The sequence below is a fragment of the Callospermophilus lateralis genome, chromosome 3 (genome assembly GCF_048772815.1).
Source record: "Callospermophilus lateralis isolate mCalLat2 chromosome 3, mCalLat2.hap1, whole genome shotgun sequence".
Taxonomy (NCBI): domain Eukaryota; kingdom Metazoa; phylum Chordata; class Mammalia; order Rodentia; family Sciuridae; genus Callospermophilus; species Callospermophilus lateralis.
In genome coordinates, this window is record NC_135307.1 from 97200918 (window position 1) to 97217864 (window position 16947).

General features: G+C 36.1%; 1 protein-coding gene across 1 annotated transcript in view; it reads left to right on the top strand.

The window, feature by feature from the left end:
- Tmod3 (tropomodulin 3) overlaps nt 1-15058 on the top strand; it is a 70151-nt gene extending 55093 nt beyond the window's left edge. Inside the window, exons 8-10 of the mRNA XM_076850790.2 lie at nt 2491-2634; nt 4556-4700; nt 9943-15058. Of these exons, the coding sequence (XP_076706905.1) occupies nt 2491-2634; nt 4556-4700; nt 9943-9977 (324 nt within the window). The 3' untranslated portion in view covers nt 9978-15058. The remainder of the gene's footprint in view (nt 1-2490; nt 2635-4555; nt 4701-9942) is intronic.
- Nucleotides 15059-16947: the final 1889 nt, after the last annotated feature.

A 16947-nucleotide genomic window follows, 5' to 3' on the forward strand; every position in this document is an offset into this window, starting at 1 on the left:
TTTTTTTTTTTTTTTAGTTTTCAGTGGACATAACATCTTTATTTGTATGTGGTGCTGAGGATCGAACCCAGGGCCCTGCGCATGCTAGGTGAGCGCACTACAGCTTGAGCCACATCCCCAGCCCTTTCCTGCATTTCTTTCCATGAACTTTTTAAAACATAAATGGAGATTGGGGTATAACTCAGTGGTAGAGTGCTTGCTTGATGTGTTCAAGGCTCTGGGTTTGATCCCCAGCACTGTGAAAACAAAAACATAAATGGAATTATGCAATATATACTGTTCTGCAACTTGATTTTTCACTCAACATTTATCTTAGAGATCTTTTCATACCAGCACATAAAAACCATATATTTTTTTTAATGTTTTTGCTTCTTCTCTGTGGAAATGATCCTGTGGCTTTTGTTCTTTATTAATATGATACATTAACACTAATGATTTTTGTATGTTAAGTCAGCCTTGCATTCCTGAGATAAATCCCTGGTCATGGTATGAACCTTTTCCTTCACTTTGTTTTGGGAATTTCACTCCCTTTGGTTCTCTTCTAACCTCACTAAATGATTTCAGCTCCCTACACAAGGTTCCTCCTCATCTCCCCAACCTTTAAACATTGGAATTGGTCCAGGCCTTCATCCTTCTTTTCTCTGTCTGCACCTTCCTAGGTGATCTCATTCCATTTCATCCATGTATGTTAACTATGTATGCTGATGACTCCCAGTGTTACTATCTCCAGTTTGTACCTCTCTCCTGAACTCCTTACATATGCTCACCTTCCTACTCAACAGCTTTACTTGGATATTTAATAGACACCTACATCAAACTCCCAAACCAAACTCCTGACTCACAATCTTTTCTACTTAAATAGCAACTTTGATCTATTTCTCAGGCAAAACAAAGGAATCATCTTTGACATCCCTTTCTGACAGCCTTAAAAACACATTCAGTACCATCTTCAAAATGTTTCTAGAATCCAACCAATTTCTTTTATTTACTTAATTAATTATTTTATTTGGTGCTAGGGATTTAACCCAGAGGTACTTTACCACTGAGCTACATCCCTAGCCTTTTTTTTTTTTTTTTTTTTTTGGTATTAGGGATTGAATACAGGATCACTCAACCACTGAGCCACATCCCTAGCCCTGTTTTGTATTTTATTAGAGACAGGGTCTCACTGAGTTGCTTAGTGCCTTGTTAAATTGCTGAGGCTAGCTTTGAACCTGTGATCCTCCAGCCTTCACCTCCTGAGCCTCTGGGATTATAGGTGTGAGCCACTGTGCCTGGCCCCAGACTTTTTTATTTTTTTTTATATTTATTTTTTAGTTATAGATGGATACAATATCTTTTTTATTTTATGTGGTTTTGAGGATCAGACCCAGTGCCTCATACATGCTAGGAGAAGCGCTCTACCTCTAAGCCACAACTCTAGCCTCTATTTTTTTTTATTTTTGAAACAGGGTCTTGCTATTCCTTAGGGCCTTGCCAAGTTGCTGAGGCTGGAAATGGTTGGATTCTAGCCGGCCTGGTGGCACACACCTGCAGTCCCTCCAAAATTGCTGCTATTACAGACATGCACCTCCATGTTTAGCTAGACTCTAACCACTTCTTAACCATTTTCATTAATTACTATGCCCTAATCCAAGCCACCATCTTCTCTCACTGGGACTCCTGCAGGAGCCTCCTAATGAGCTACCTTCTGTCTTACCACTGCAAAGTCAATTTTTTTACACAGCATCAGAATTTGATGATTTTACTTGAGTTAGATCATTACATATGTATGTACATATATTATTATGTGTATATGTATCAGATTATTATATGTATAAATCATTGTGTATAAATCATTATTATATGTAAAAATCATTGAACTCAGGGTCAATCCCCGAGACATACACACACACACACACACACACACACACACAGAAACACTGAGCAAAATGACTAGCATTGCCTCAGATCATGAGAGAAATTTAATGGAAGCAGAGTAAAGACAGTATTCCTTGAGGAGTTTAATAATTAGTTAGTTCTTTCTTCTCCATAGTCTTAGCTCTTTCAGTTCTAGTTATCCGTGATCTTTTTTGGTCTTCTGCCTTGGAAATTAATTTAGTCTATAATTTCTTCTCAGTTTGGCTTCACAGTGATTCAGCTGCAGCAGGACCCAGCTGCAGTAAGAGAAGATGAAATTATTTCTACACAGAAACTGAGAGAAAGCTTTAGAAACTTAGGAGAAAGAAGCATGAAATAACATATAAATAAACATGAGAATGTGAATAGGAGTAGAAAATTGCATGTGACCAAAAAAAACCTAAAGATTATAACAGGGTACATGTGACACATAGAAAACATGTGAAACCTCTACAATATTGTGTCAGGCTGAAACAATCTAAAGAGAAACATTAAGGCAGTTATGTTAATTTATGTATTTATTTATGGAATGTGCAGCATGTAATAGGTGCTATCAAATTTTAATCTCCAAATATTTTCTTGAATTTCTAGGCTTTTGCAGATATGCTGAAAGTAAACAAAACTTTGAAGAGCTTAAATATGGAGTCCAACTTCATTACAGGAGCTGGGGTTCTGGCACTGATTGATGGTTTAAGAGATAATGAGACCCTGGCAGAGCTTAAAATTGACAATCAGGTCAGTGTTGTACAATAGCTACATCCCACACTGTGTAGGGCTTGGGACCTGGGCAGGGAAAGCAGGTGGGGGGAAGGGGGACTAAAGGGGATGAGAGGACATTTGGAGCACCCAGAATATTAACTTAATGTATATAAAGATGTGTACCAAGCAACTTTCCCTGAGTCATTTTAAGAGAATTGAGATAGCTGCCTATTTTGAACTGAAAGGGCTCATACATGTGACAGTCTGTCCTCCATTTTTTTTTTTTTTTTTTTTTTTTTTTTAGCTCTCTGGTAGCAAGATCAACATTGTAGATTTTTATGTTTATAATGTGTCACAATCTCAAACACATAGTAGACTAATAGAATAGGTTAAATGAAAGAACAGTGCCAGACATGGTGGCACATACCTTATAATCCCAGCTACTCAGCAGACTGAGGCAGGAGGATCATGAGTTCAAGGCCAACCTCAGCAACTTAGACCCCATTTCAAAATGAAAAAAAAAAAAAAACTGGGAGTGTCACTCAGTGGTAGAGCGGGTTCAGTCCACAGTACTGTTAAAAAACAAAACAAAACTTCCAATATCTAGTTACCCTGAGGGCACAGTCTGTCTGGCTAAGTAAGTACAGTCATGGTACTTAACATAATGCTGGGGTCACCCATATCCAGACGAACTTTTAAAGAGGCAGAGAGAATTATACATGTTAGAAATGCTTCCATCCAGGGTGGTTACTAATTTTTTTTAATTTGAAAAATAACTGTCCAAAAAAGAAAACCCATACCTATGAGCAATCACTCACATTCATTGCTTCTACCAGTGCCTGGAAACTGGTAATAAGGTTTCAATGAAATTATGTAATATGTGACTTTCTGTGACTGTTTTTTTTTTGACCTACCATCATAATTTTCTGAAGGTTCATCCATGCTATAGCATGTATCAGTACTCCTTTCCTTTTGATGGATGAATAATATTCTATTACACTGTGTTTTTATTTTTTTAGTTAATAAAAACAATGCCACTATGACCATTCATGTAAAAATTTTTGTGTGAACTTGAGTTTCATTTCTTTTGGGCACATACCTAGGAGTAGAATTGCTTCATGGGGCTGGGGATGTGGCTCAAGCATTAGCGTGCTTGCCTGGCATGCGTGCGGCCCGGGTTCCATCCTCAGCACCACATACAGACAAAGATGTTGTGTCCGCCAGACACTAAAAAAATAAATATTAAAAAAAAAAAAGAATTGCTTCATAGTATGGTTATTCTGTTTAAATTCTTGAGCAGTTGCCAAATGGTTTTCCATGACAGCTGTAAAATTTTATATTCCTACCAAAAATGCAGAGGGGACCCTCAGTTTTTCCCACATTCTTCTTGCTGTTGTCTTTTTTTTTTTTTTTTTAAACAGGGTCATGCTATGTTGCCCAGATTTGTCTCAAACTTCTGGGAGCTTTAAGTAGTCCTCCTGCCTCAGCCTCCTTTGTACCTGGGATAATAGGTGCATAGCACCATACCATGTGCTTATCCTTTTTTCCCCCCATCATTCTCTTCTTCATGGACATGAAGTGGTGTCTCATGGAATGCACTTTTTTTTTATGTCTGTATGATCATGTGTTGATCTTTTAAAATTTTGTTTCTTACTGGGTGTAGTGGTGCATGCTCGTAATCCGATATTCAAGAGACTTGAGGCAGGAGAATCATAAATTTGAGGCAAGCTATGGCAATTTAGACCCTGTCTCAGAATAAAAAAAATAAAAATTAGGGCTGGAGGTATATTGAAAAAAAAGACTTTTTTTTTGTTTGTTGTTTCTATGTTCATTATAGGAATTGGAAAATTTAAAGAGACCAGCTATTAACATGTGTTTGAATATCTTAGTCTTGATTTACTTGAGAAAAATTTTGACCTAGTTTCTTAATACTAATATTCATTTCTAATTCTTCCAGAGGCAACAGTTGGGAACAGCTGTAGAATTGGAAATAGCCAAGATGCTTGAGGAAAATGCAAATATCCTTAAATTTGGGTATCAGTTTACACAGCAAGGACCCCGAACCAGGGCAGCTAATGCTATAACAAAAAACAACGACTTAGGTAAGACATTTGAAGTGTCAAATCAAGTTTCTGAATTGTATTATTAAGCTAATAGATTGGGGGAACATCTATTTTACTTCTAAAATAAATTTTGACAGAGAAATTACTGGTTCTTTGTTTCTAAAATCTACACAGTCCTTTTTGTGCTGATTGAGTTAAAGTTTAGCTAGGTTGTGGTGATCATTGTGTTGGTGATAAGCCAATTTTCTGTGACAAATATTTTATAGCTTTAAGGAAATTTTCTATAAAACAAATATTTTGTTCTCATTTACAAATGTTTCAGTACAGTCAAGGTTCTTGTCCTTTTTACAGAACAGATCCAGATGGAAATTCAGTTTTAGATGATGAAATAAAGAATAGTTATAGTTTTACCCCAAGCTGTAAAGTCATTGATACATAAATGCTGCACTTGGTGGTCTCCCGAACATGACACCATTTGTTTTCCCACTACACACAGCTAGAACAGCAGTCTCCCTTTCTTTCATGTTTCTGTTGAGCTTCTAAGGCTTGTGACTTATGTTTGAAATAAACTTTCCAGCCACAGCTGAATTAAAGAATATGTTGCTCAAAATTTTATTTGTACATGTTTCCAAAAAGTGACTCTTATGATATGTGGTATTAAAGTATTTTAAAAGATGCATTTTAGAAAGAATTAAAATAGACTTCTCAAAAGGAGTTAATATTTCAAAGTGATGTAGTTTTGTTAAACTTCAGCCATATTCGAGTTTGCTGCCTTTTAAAGTTTCTGGAGCAGAAAAAAATACAGTTCCATTTCTTTAATCCAGATCACCAAGAAAAGCAAGAACATTTGGGCTGGGGTTGTGGCTCAGCAGTAGAGCGCTTGCCTACCACATGCAAGGCTCTAGGTTCGATCCTCAACACCACATAAAAATAAATAAATAAATAAATGTAGGTATTTTGTCCAACTACAATTAAAAAATAAATATATTTTTTTAAAAAATAAAAACATTCAAACCCTTCTGTCCTTTGTATTTCCTATAGGAAATTTTGGCCACTTGAATTTTTTTAAAAAATGGCTTTGTTTTGGTGGACTGTCAATTCTAGATGTAGTTTGCAAACTCATACTAAAACTGTTTTAGTATTGGTTCACAAGTTTCCATTTTTTTCTCCAGATATTTAATTTGATTTTGCTAGAGCAATATAGTCTGGCTGAACTTCATAAATAATTGAAGACCTTTAAAAACATGCAGATTTTCGGCTTTCCTTCTTTTAGGGAGTAAAGGACTTGGTCATTCAGATGCTTAATAACTATTCCAACTGATTGTGTAATAGTTCACAATAAGTGAAACCCTGGTTTGTTTCTCCAGTGATAAGTGGCTATTGGAGTTTTGCTTCTGTCATTGAGCATATGTGCCTCGTGTACCCTCTACTTGTCACAGCTTCTGTCATACTTTCTAAATGGCTTTTACTGAGTAAATCAGTTCTACTTCATTGAAATAGTATGTTTTGGGGTAGGGACCATGTTGTTGGCAGAGAGGCCATGTCCAGATGTTTAATCTTAAAATCATGTCTGACATATAGCAGGTTCTTATTAAAAATTAAGTGAATAAATAAGGGGCAAAATTTGTCTTTGCTCAAAGTTACAATTTCCTGGTAACCAAGTAGCCATAAATTAAGCCACGATCCTCCATTTTTCTTGTCCTTTGAAACTATCTTAACAAATCCCAGAATGCCATCAACAAATTTGTAGTCCTAACCATCTTTTGTCACCTGCGTCCGTCCCAGCAGGCAGGTGATCTCAGCAGCTGTCCTTGTAGGAACTGCACAGTGAAAGCCCATAAGTGTCACCTTGGGGAAACTAACCTTTGCAAGGCTTCAGCAGTTGTACTCTTCTGACAGACCGTATGAAAAGAAATGTCTAGTATTAGAATAAGGAGATTTTGGCAGATGAAAATGGAGAGCAGAAAAAACTATTTCCTAGGCTACCTTATGTAGACACTGAACAGTTTATATATTAGAGAAGATAAGGTCTGACACAAAGAAGAATCAAGAGGAAGCAATCAGGGGCTGGGTCAGCAGTAGAATGCTCACCTAGCATGTGCGAGGCGCTGGGTTTGATCCTCAGCACCATATAAAAATAAATAAATAAAGGTATTTAAAAAAAAAAAAAAAGAGGAAGCAAACAGCTTTGTGCTGGAAGCTCTCTAGACTGTACTCATGTTTGATTCTGGTCCCAACTGGATTGCATACTTGGGTCTCAGATGTGAAATGACAAGGAGGACATTCCTGGAGTGAGAAAAATGAATGAAGAAAGGCTCAGATATAAGAATAAGCAAGTTATTTATTTATATGCTGAGGAAGACCCATAGATTTTGAGAGCTAATTCTCATAATGTGATACTGAGTCCAGAATAAACTTTCCATAAGTACTTGTTTTAATAAGTACAGAATAAAAAAGTAACATTAGCAGATTAAGAAGCATAGTTAGTGGAAGATACTAAAATTATATTTGTTGGATGTTATGTGGGAAGCATTTGAGAACATCTTAGATGTCTAAAAATATGATTAAGACAATACTTTAAAAAAAAACCTATTCCTATTACTCTTAGAGAAAATGAAGTTAGGACTTAAAATTGATTACTGATGAAATATTAAGAATTTATATCAATGAGTTGGGTTTTGGAAAGAAATTGGACTAGGCCCAAATAATTGCTAATAGGGCAAAATTTATCAGCCTATTATCTAAAGGATAAACTGAGGAATTGCTGAAAAGTAACAAGTGGGCACCAAGTGAGAAGAAAGAGTCAGAGTGGCTCTTACCCATCACATTGTGCACACAGCAGCAACTTCCTGGTCATCCACTCTCAGCTTAATTTTTTTCCCAGCCATACACTCTAATCTCTGCCTATTGATGAAAGTCTAAAGACCATATCTTTTGTCAGGTGCAGATCTTAGCAGCCTGATATGTAGTAACTCAAAAAGAGCTATCTAAGAATGAGACTTAAAACTTGCACAGAATCTCTTGGGCATATTATTTTTCTTCAGCTTACAAATTAGACTGTATCAGGTCTTTGGTGTTCTGATTTTGGTAACATCTTTCTCTTATTATTTTCTTAGTCACAACTATTCATTCTACCTACTCGTCATCTCTCCGTCTAAGAAGTGTCACAGATATAAAAGCAAAGAGGTTATATGGTATACATACAATATTAAGTTGAACCTTGAGCCTCAACCTGTTTATCATCTTTACACTAGCTAACTACATAACCAATTTTCTACACCTTTTTTGTTTGCTATACTCTGTCTTATAGATCTCATTCATAACATTTTTGTAACATGCATTTTAACATCTAAAATGGTATACTGATAACAGCTAAACCCTGCCCTACAGAATTATCTGAATAATTTCACATATTTCTGTTTTTCAGAGATGTATAAATATGAGCTAAGTTTGTATTTGGAAACAGAAGTTTCCTTTGATTATTTTTCCCCCTTTATATGTTAGTAAAACTTATTCTTCATTACTGTGGACTAAAATTAGAGTTGGGGCTAGCTTGCAAAGATAAGTATAAAAATGTTCATAAGACCCTGATACTCTACTTGGCTGGTCAAGCCATCACTTGAACGTCTGATATCATCTGTTAAAGAACCAGCCAGCAGTCAGAATAACGCCAGAGCAGTGTCTATGACCTGGTCGCGAGGCCAGGTGTACCTGTTTGCATCAGTCAGTTAGGCTGAAGAGTCAATTGCATTACTACTTGCTTCCATGGACAGAAAAGAGCAGGAAATTAATAGACCAGTCTAACTTAATCGGAGAAACTTACTGAAAAAGGTATCAAAACAGTAACATATAAATACAGATCCTTTACAGTAGTCAAATTGCCTTTCCTCACCTTGGAAAAGTGACTGATATAATCTTCCTATGGTGAATAATGAAGCTGAGTACTACTCTTTCATAAAGGCTTTCTGTATTCTCAAGTACTGCACAGTGCAGCTTATAGTGCCTTTAGTTGTGCCATGGAGGTATAGATATGTATAGATATCATCATTCTCCTGGTACATAGAATAAGTTGAGGCCTTAGAGAGGTTAATTGACTTACCAGAGAACACACTACAGAAAAGTGACAGAGCCATGATCCACATTCCCATTTGCACTGACTTCAGAACCTGTTGTGCCTTTTGTCCTCTCTAAATAGGAGTCAGCTACAACACTGAGTAGCACTGAAATGCTATTGGTGGCTGGTAGGTGAGAGAGCAGATAGAACATTCCTAAAGCTGAAAATCTGGTATCCTTGCCGCTTGTAAGCGTAGCTTGATGGTTTGGTATCATCTGTCCGTAAAGAGGCTGGGAATTCTCAAATACATGCACCTTTTTTTACTCCATCAGCTGAACTAATTGGCTGGCCACTTTGGAACCAAAATTTATATTACCCAGAATTGACCTCAGCACATTACCAGAGTCTGAAATTTTCTTTTTTTTTTTTTTTTTTTCTGCATTTGTTATTTCATCAGAGCCCTCAACTGGTTCATTTTGTAGAAGAAAGAGAAGGGAAATTTGGAAAACAGTAGCAAGTCACTTACTTTAAAAATGACAAAAATGCTTTTGGTATATATTCTTTCAGACTAAGGAAATACATTGTCGTATCTAACCACAAGAGCATGCAAATTGTTACTTTTAATACCTTTTAACCCCAGCTGTCTGAATGTCATTGCAGAATTTAATTCAGTAACTTATTAATCACTTTATAAAACCTAGGTATACTCTCCTCCCCCACCCCCTCACCCAGTACTGGTAATTGAACCCAGGGGCACTGTACCACCAAGGGCCATATCACTAGCCCTTTTTATTTTTTGAAACAAAATCTCACTAAGTTTCAGGGGCTCACCTTGAACTCGTGATCCTGCATCTCCATCCTCCCAAGTTGTGGGGATTATAGATATACACCATCACACCTGGCCTAAGTGTACATTTTTTCAATAAACAGAAGACTCAAACCTAATGCTGACTACTCTGTGTTTTAGGTTTTTAGTACTGCCACTGTATAAGCACAGGGTCATTGAGCTTAGGACGCGTCTTTCTTATTTAGAAGCCCCTTGGTTCTCAGCAGGTAAATAACAATGGTCAATGATGGGAAATTGTTTTTTTATTAATGGTCATGTGAACTGGAAATGCACGCCTAATTTTTGTAAAACTAACAGAATTGTACAGAAATTTGTTATAAGCAAGTTAACATTGTAGAAACTAATAGGGATTCCCCAAAACCCTTTTCTTTTTCTCACAGTGCGAAAGAAACGAGTTGAAGGAGACCACCAGTAAGTCCAACAAAGTATAATCTTTGGAAGACTTCAGAACTTTACCAAGGGCTCATGTTGGTGACATCAGATGTAAAATTTTTCTGGGTAGAAGGGAAAAGACTGGAAATCTTTTTGTTTGTTTGTTTGTTTAGCTTTTTTGTTAACTATATGCATTATTTTCCTAGTTTAAGTTGTTATCAGTTTAAAATTATAAAATCAATAGTATCTGGTATTTTATATTTTGAAGCATTTCCACTTTCTACTAAAATCAGTTTTAATTTAGCTTAATTAAATGACTTATAATGAGTCTTGGGCAAAAAACAATACGATTATAAATAAGTTTCAGAAGTCATTTATGTAGAATAATTTGAGGACCAATTTTTTAAATTAAAAAGGGACATTGCTGATATCAGTTGCTCCTTCGAGGTATAAGGCACTTAAAAGTTTTCTTTGTTTTGTAATCTGGATACTTTTCCATTTTTTAAGAATAAATGAACTTGGCAAGGGTATATTTTTTCCTTATCAAGGAATCAAAATGCAATGATTTTTAAACAGATGGCTCAAAATCTGGTGAAGTGTTCAGAAGCCAAAGCAGACCTCCAGGGAGAGACCTTCATGCAGTGCAGGTTACTGTGCTTGTCTGATGCAGCTCAGCAACATCTAGGGATTTGTTTTTTAAACAAAATCATCAGCTGATCCAGGTTATACGCTTTGTTTAAAAATATAGTATGTCTAAGTATTTTAATTGGTTCATTTTAGTTATAAATGACAGTAGAATTTGTTTTGACATAATGAAAGCATGGAATATATCATGTTCTAGTGAAGACCCCAGTACCTCTTTTTCCCCTTCCCTTTTCCTACCCCCAGCTTCCTTCCCTCTATTGATCTTTCTGCCCTTACCCAGTTATTATTTCTTAATTAATTCTTTGTGGATGTACTTGATGGTAAGATTCACTATGGTATATTCATGTATGTGCATAGGAAATTTATGTCAGATTGATTCCACTGTCTTTCCTTTTCCCATTCTCCCTTCAACCCCCATTTATGTCTATGTTTATTACAGTTTTTCATTTTAATGTGGGCATTATTAAATTTTTATGAAAGCTAATGGTAAAAAACATCTGAGTAGAAAAGTTGTTTTCTTCCCCCATAAAAAGGCACACAGCCAACTCTCAGTTATTTAGGATAAAATAAAAAAGAAAGCTGTTGCTAAACATGTGAAATCATAGGTAACATGATGGAGTTCAGGTTTGAGGAACTTGCAAAACAGCCACTTAAACTGATGGTTACTATAAGGAAGTTAGAAACTGGGATGTGTGTAAATTACTTGGTATTGTGCTGTATGCCAAGAAGTTCCATATGCAGCGCAGAATGGCATAGACAATTTAATCCCCACTACACACTTTCCAGCCAAAAAAGAGAAGTGCTGATCTTCAGAATCTGATTCTATTATATGCTTCCTTTCATCTTGCACTTTTTCCATATTGTATACAAATATTTTCTATAACAAAAGTGGTCTTTATTGCTCAGAGTATTAAGGTGAGTGCTTGAACAGAGTTCTGTGGCAAGAGGACAAGTGTAACACTGCACACCCCAGCTGTGCTACAGGGTTTGATTTTGCATTCATGTCCTGTCCCATAGTAGCTCTTTAGCAGGAGATAGCAGACGCACTCACATCTACAGAAGACTGGGAAGAGGGGATCAGAAAAATACTGGCCTCATAAGGCCTACCTGGATCATTTACAAAAAGATATTTCTGAGTAAGGGGAAGGTAGTTTGTCATGGTTAGTTTTTTTAAAAACCTTTCGAAGTTGAATCACAAAATGTCTACTGTTTTGGCTGCCAGACAATTTATCCCATGATCTAGGCAGCAGCTTGTGTACTATAGTAATAAGCCTTCTTAACAGGCTAAAGCTTCCCTCATAGGAACTGTGGTGTGTTTGCTTTTTGAAATATCAGTATCCAGTATTTCAAAGGGGCCAAAGATTAACTTTGCACTATTCCCTTTCAGTTAAAAGCCACTGATTTTTTTTTTCCAAGTTAGAAAGGCTTCACTTGCTTGCTTTCTCACCTGACTGCCTCCCCCAACACCAGCCTCTATTGTCTCTCTCCCTCTCCTCTTACCCTCCCTTCTTCCTTCTTTACATATACAACTTTTGAATTGTACTTGATTTTGTAAACTGCGATTCCAGCAAGATTTGGAGTCAGGCATGGAGCAGGTATCTAAGGCTACCACAAAGAATTGGTCACTTAAACTTCTAGCCAGGCTTCCTCATTTGCATTGCCCTGTAAGTCAGTTAATAAGTGTGCTCCCCTCTCTCCCATATGGTGGGGTTTTTTTTTTTTTTCTAAATATTTTTAAGGTTGGTCCCTACGTAGAATTTTGTATCATACTTACAGGAATATCTTTTTTACCTACTATTTATCAAAGTATGACTAAGTTGAGTATTTTGCTTGTACCATTCCAGTTCTGTGCTATAATACATTTTATAATTTCTTTATAAATAATTTTAATATGAATACTCATCCAACTAAATATGGAAATCTCTCACGTATTATAATGATAAGGGAGAATAACAGTGTTTACTTTGAAAAAATCTGGTACCTCGCTGGGCATGGTGGCTCATGCCTGTAATCCCAATGACTTGGGAGGCTGAGGTAGGAAGATCACAAGTTTAAGGCCAGCCTCAGCAATTTAGTGAGGCCCTAGCAATTTAACAAGACCCTGTCTCAAAATAAAAAATAAAAGAAGTCATGGACTGGGATTGTATCTCAGTGGTAGAGTACTTGTCTGGCATGGGTGAAGCACTGGGTTCTATCCTTAGCACCACATAAAAACAAATAAATAAAATAAAGTTTAAATTCATTAAAAAAAAAAAAAAGTCTGGGGATATAACTCAGTGGTAGAGTGGCCCTGGGTTCAACCCCCAGTACCCTCCCCCGCCAAAAAATTGGCACCTTTTAATCTTTTATATAATCTTAAGAGAATTTTTAAGACCTTAAGTTTTTTCATCTAATCAGTTTCAACTTACATGTTTATCTAAGAGAATGTCCTTTCATTTTTAAATTGTTGCTTTTTAAGAAAAAAATTTAATTACCCATTTTATAAAATTTTATATTCATATTTGTCTGGAGTTCAAATTTTTCCAGTATGTCTATATGAAATTGTTTTTAAAACTTAATATTAATATGATGAAAATGGATTTTGGTGCTATATATTTGTAGCTAAAGCCTTGTAAAAATCTAAAGAATAAGCAAAATATATTTTCTAAGGGTGCCACATCATTTAAAAGACCAAATAAACAATTGTATTACATAATCTAGCAGATTGTTATCAATTTCAAGGGGAGTTTTCTTGGTCATTAAATAGCAAATTCTTGTTCTCTGAATCAAGTAACCCACTTGCTTTGTGCAAGAGGTATACTCGAGGAAAGTTAAATAAATAGAACTTTAGATCATTTTCCAATTAATCAATTATCTGGTGTGTTTTCCTTTTAAGGGGGGATTCCATGATATAATAAAAATTGTAAAAGAAAAAAAAAGTTTTGACAAAATGTTCCTGTTGTACATTATATATAACCTTGATTGCCATTAAAATAAGACAAAAGTTTGTGAAGTTTCATGAAATCTTATAGTTCCCAGGGCTACCTTATTTTCTTACTATAAAACCAGGAACCACTGTTACCTCCTAGCAGATCCAAGGATCATGCTATCTCTGGAGTCCATGGACACTGCCATTCTCTGCAGGCTCAGTCCTGTCCAGCTTTGCTCCTGCACTACAGTGATACTTCACTTTTGAACAGTATTGACTGAAAACATGGCACCCAAGAGAAACAAACACATGGATGGAATAGAGACCAACTCCTGTTGCTACTGGCCAGATGAAGGGTTTTAAGTTGTTGGATCTAAACATCTGGAGACTGTCTTCAATACCAGCTGATGCTGATTATTATTGTTTCTGGATAGCTCTCACTCTAAGACTTGCTTATCAAACAAATCAAACTCTTCCCTAATGATTTTTAAATTGAGAAAATACTATCCATATGCAATGATTTTTATATTGTCATATTTTAATCTGGTTATTCTTTATATCATTGATTTTTCTTCACTATAATTCAGTTCTATAAATCTTCTATAAAATTGGACAATTTGGAATTTTTAATAATAAAACATTTGTAACATTTTATTAATTTTAAACTCTACCTTGCAGTCTCATTATTCAGAGGGGCCAACCTTAGGGATTACCTAGGGGAAAAAACATAATTAAGTAAGTTATCATGGCCATTACCATATATTTTAGAAAGCCTTTATTAATATGTAAAGAACTAGGTTGGGGATGTAACTCAGTGGTAGTAGAGTGCTGAACCCAAGGGCCTGGGTTCAGTCCCCTGTGCTACTAAAAGAAAAAGGAGGAAAAAAAAAAGAAAAGAATTGGACTTAGGATACCTGCTTTAGAGTTTAATAAATTAAAACACTAGGAAACACCACCATATTTTGTTAATTATAACAAGTTCACGTATTTTATTTAAGATTCTCCCATATCCTTAGAGTCTACGTATAGAGGTTTTGCTCACTTTTCTACAGACTATTAGTATATTAGTTCAAAGCAACTAATTGGCATAAAATCCTTCAGATATCATCGTTTATATACTTGAAGTGATGTTTAAGACTTAAGAACAAATTCTAGGTTCTTGATGGGTATGTTTAGCCATTATTAAGAGTTTAAATTTCTGGGACTGGGGATGTGGCTCAAGCGGTAGCATGCTCGCCTGGCATGCATGTGGCCTGGGTTCGATCCCCAGCACCACATACAAACAAAGATGTTGTGTCCGCCGAAAACTAAAAAATAAATATTAAAATTTTAAAAAAAAGTTTAAATTTCATCTCCACTCAAGTGTATTTTGTTGTTGCGTTATGTTTGTTATTGTTTTGAGACTAGTCTCCCTGTGTTGCCCAGGCTGGCCTCATACTTCTGAACTCAAGCAGTCACTACACTCTCTGAAAAATGAGTTTTTGATTCAGTTGTTTCAAAGTTTTAGATTTGTCTGCTTAAGAATTGTTTTTTTAAGGTATGCACACAGGGGCTGAGGGTGTGATTCAGTGATAGAGCATTTGCCTAGCATACAGGAGGCCTGGGTTCAGTCCCCAGAACCACAGACACAAGTATGCACATGTATAGCATAAAAACCTTTGTAATTTCAAATAAATTTTCACTTTTATTTCAGTCTTTTGGATGAAAAGCTTGAAAATTGCCTTTGTAACATCATTCTTTGTCACATAAAGTCAAGTTTTTAGATATTTTTTTCCTTGGCTAATATATCCAAAATACTCTAAATGTCATACTTTTCCATCTTTGTAAGTACAAAAAGCAATGAATTATATAACACTGTTGTTTAAATAATAAAAAAAATCCCCTCAGTTCATAATAATGCAATGAAGTTTCTTGTGAAGAATATGCACTATAGGTATTTAGAACTTAACAATTATATTTGTATGTGTTGCTGAGAATGGAATCCAATGCCTCACGCATGCCAGGCAAGCACTTTTCCACTGAGCTACAACTCCAGCCCTAGTTCCTGTATTTTAAAATTAATTATTTATATCATTCTAGAATAAGTTTACTAATTTCCTAAATTTTCTATCCTACCTGTTATGGACTGAATATGTGTCTCCCCAAAATTTTATAGGTTGAAGATCTAATCCCCAATGTCATGGTATTTGGAGATGGGGCCTCTGGAAGGTAATTAGGATTAGATAAGGTCCCAAATGTGGGGCCCTTGTGATGAGAAGAGACAAAAGACACAAAACTCTCTGTCATTTGAGGAGATGTTGAAAACATAGCTGTCTACAATCCAGAAAGAGCCCTTCCTAGGTGCTGAACCTTGATCTTGGACTTCCCAGCCTCTAGAAATATGAGAAGTTTCTGTTGTGCAAACCAATCAATCTTTGATACTTTGTTAGAATAGTCTCAGCTAAGATATTACCCTATTGAGCCATATAAATTGCCAATGGTTGGCCATTTTTACCCATAAAAAAATAGTGATTTTACGTGGCTCAATGTAATTTTCAGTACTTGGTCTTATCTGATCATAGAACTAAATTAAATTGACAGATATGAAGAAGCGGGATTCTGTGATACAGTACATTCTGGACCTGACAGGAGCCAGTCTTGCTAATCAACTAGAGGTGCTTTTTACAGTAAAGCAGTCATTGCATATCAGTCACCTAGATCCATCAGCCAAAATAGAAAATCAGTGGTACATGTATTGGGTTTGATTGAGCTTTATATTCATAGATAGGACATCCTGATATATATGGCAACTTAGAGAGGCTTTGGAGTTGTGAGAGGCTCCTCTGTCTGAGAGGACTCAAGAGTGCCAGAAGCTCTGGGGAGAGTGCCCTCATCGTGTCCTCTGAAACAGCCTAGTAAAAGACACTCAGTACATGGGGCACTTCTGCTCTTTAGGTACCAAACTCTGGGTGGCTAACCAACCACATGTGAATCCAAAATTGCAAAACATTTGTTTTCCTTCAGATGTTTAAGCTTTCCTGCATGATCTGCAAACATTGAGGAACTGGAGATTCACAGATACATCTAAGCATCAAGGCCATATAAAGAATCCCTGAGCTTACAACTAAATTATGCTAGTACCTCTTGGTGTTCTGAATGAGTCTCTAAATCTCCTTTCAGGAACTAATGCAAATTATGAAAGTGTTTACTATACATTCATGAAATTGTGCTATTAAGGTAGGAAAAGGAGGGCTGGGGATGTGGCTCAAGCCTTAGCGCGCTCTCCTGGCATGTGTGCGGCCCAAGTTCGATCCTCAGCACCACATACAAACAAAGATGTTGTGTCTGCTGAAAACTGAAAAATAAATATTGAAATTCTCTCTCTCTCTCTCTCTCTCTCTAAAAAAAAAACAAAAACAAAAACTTGCAGCTGAGTGGCACCTGATCCCCCAACCTAAAGGGTGAGCTGCAAGTTAAAAAA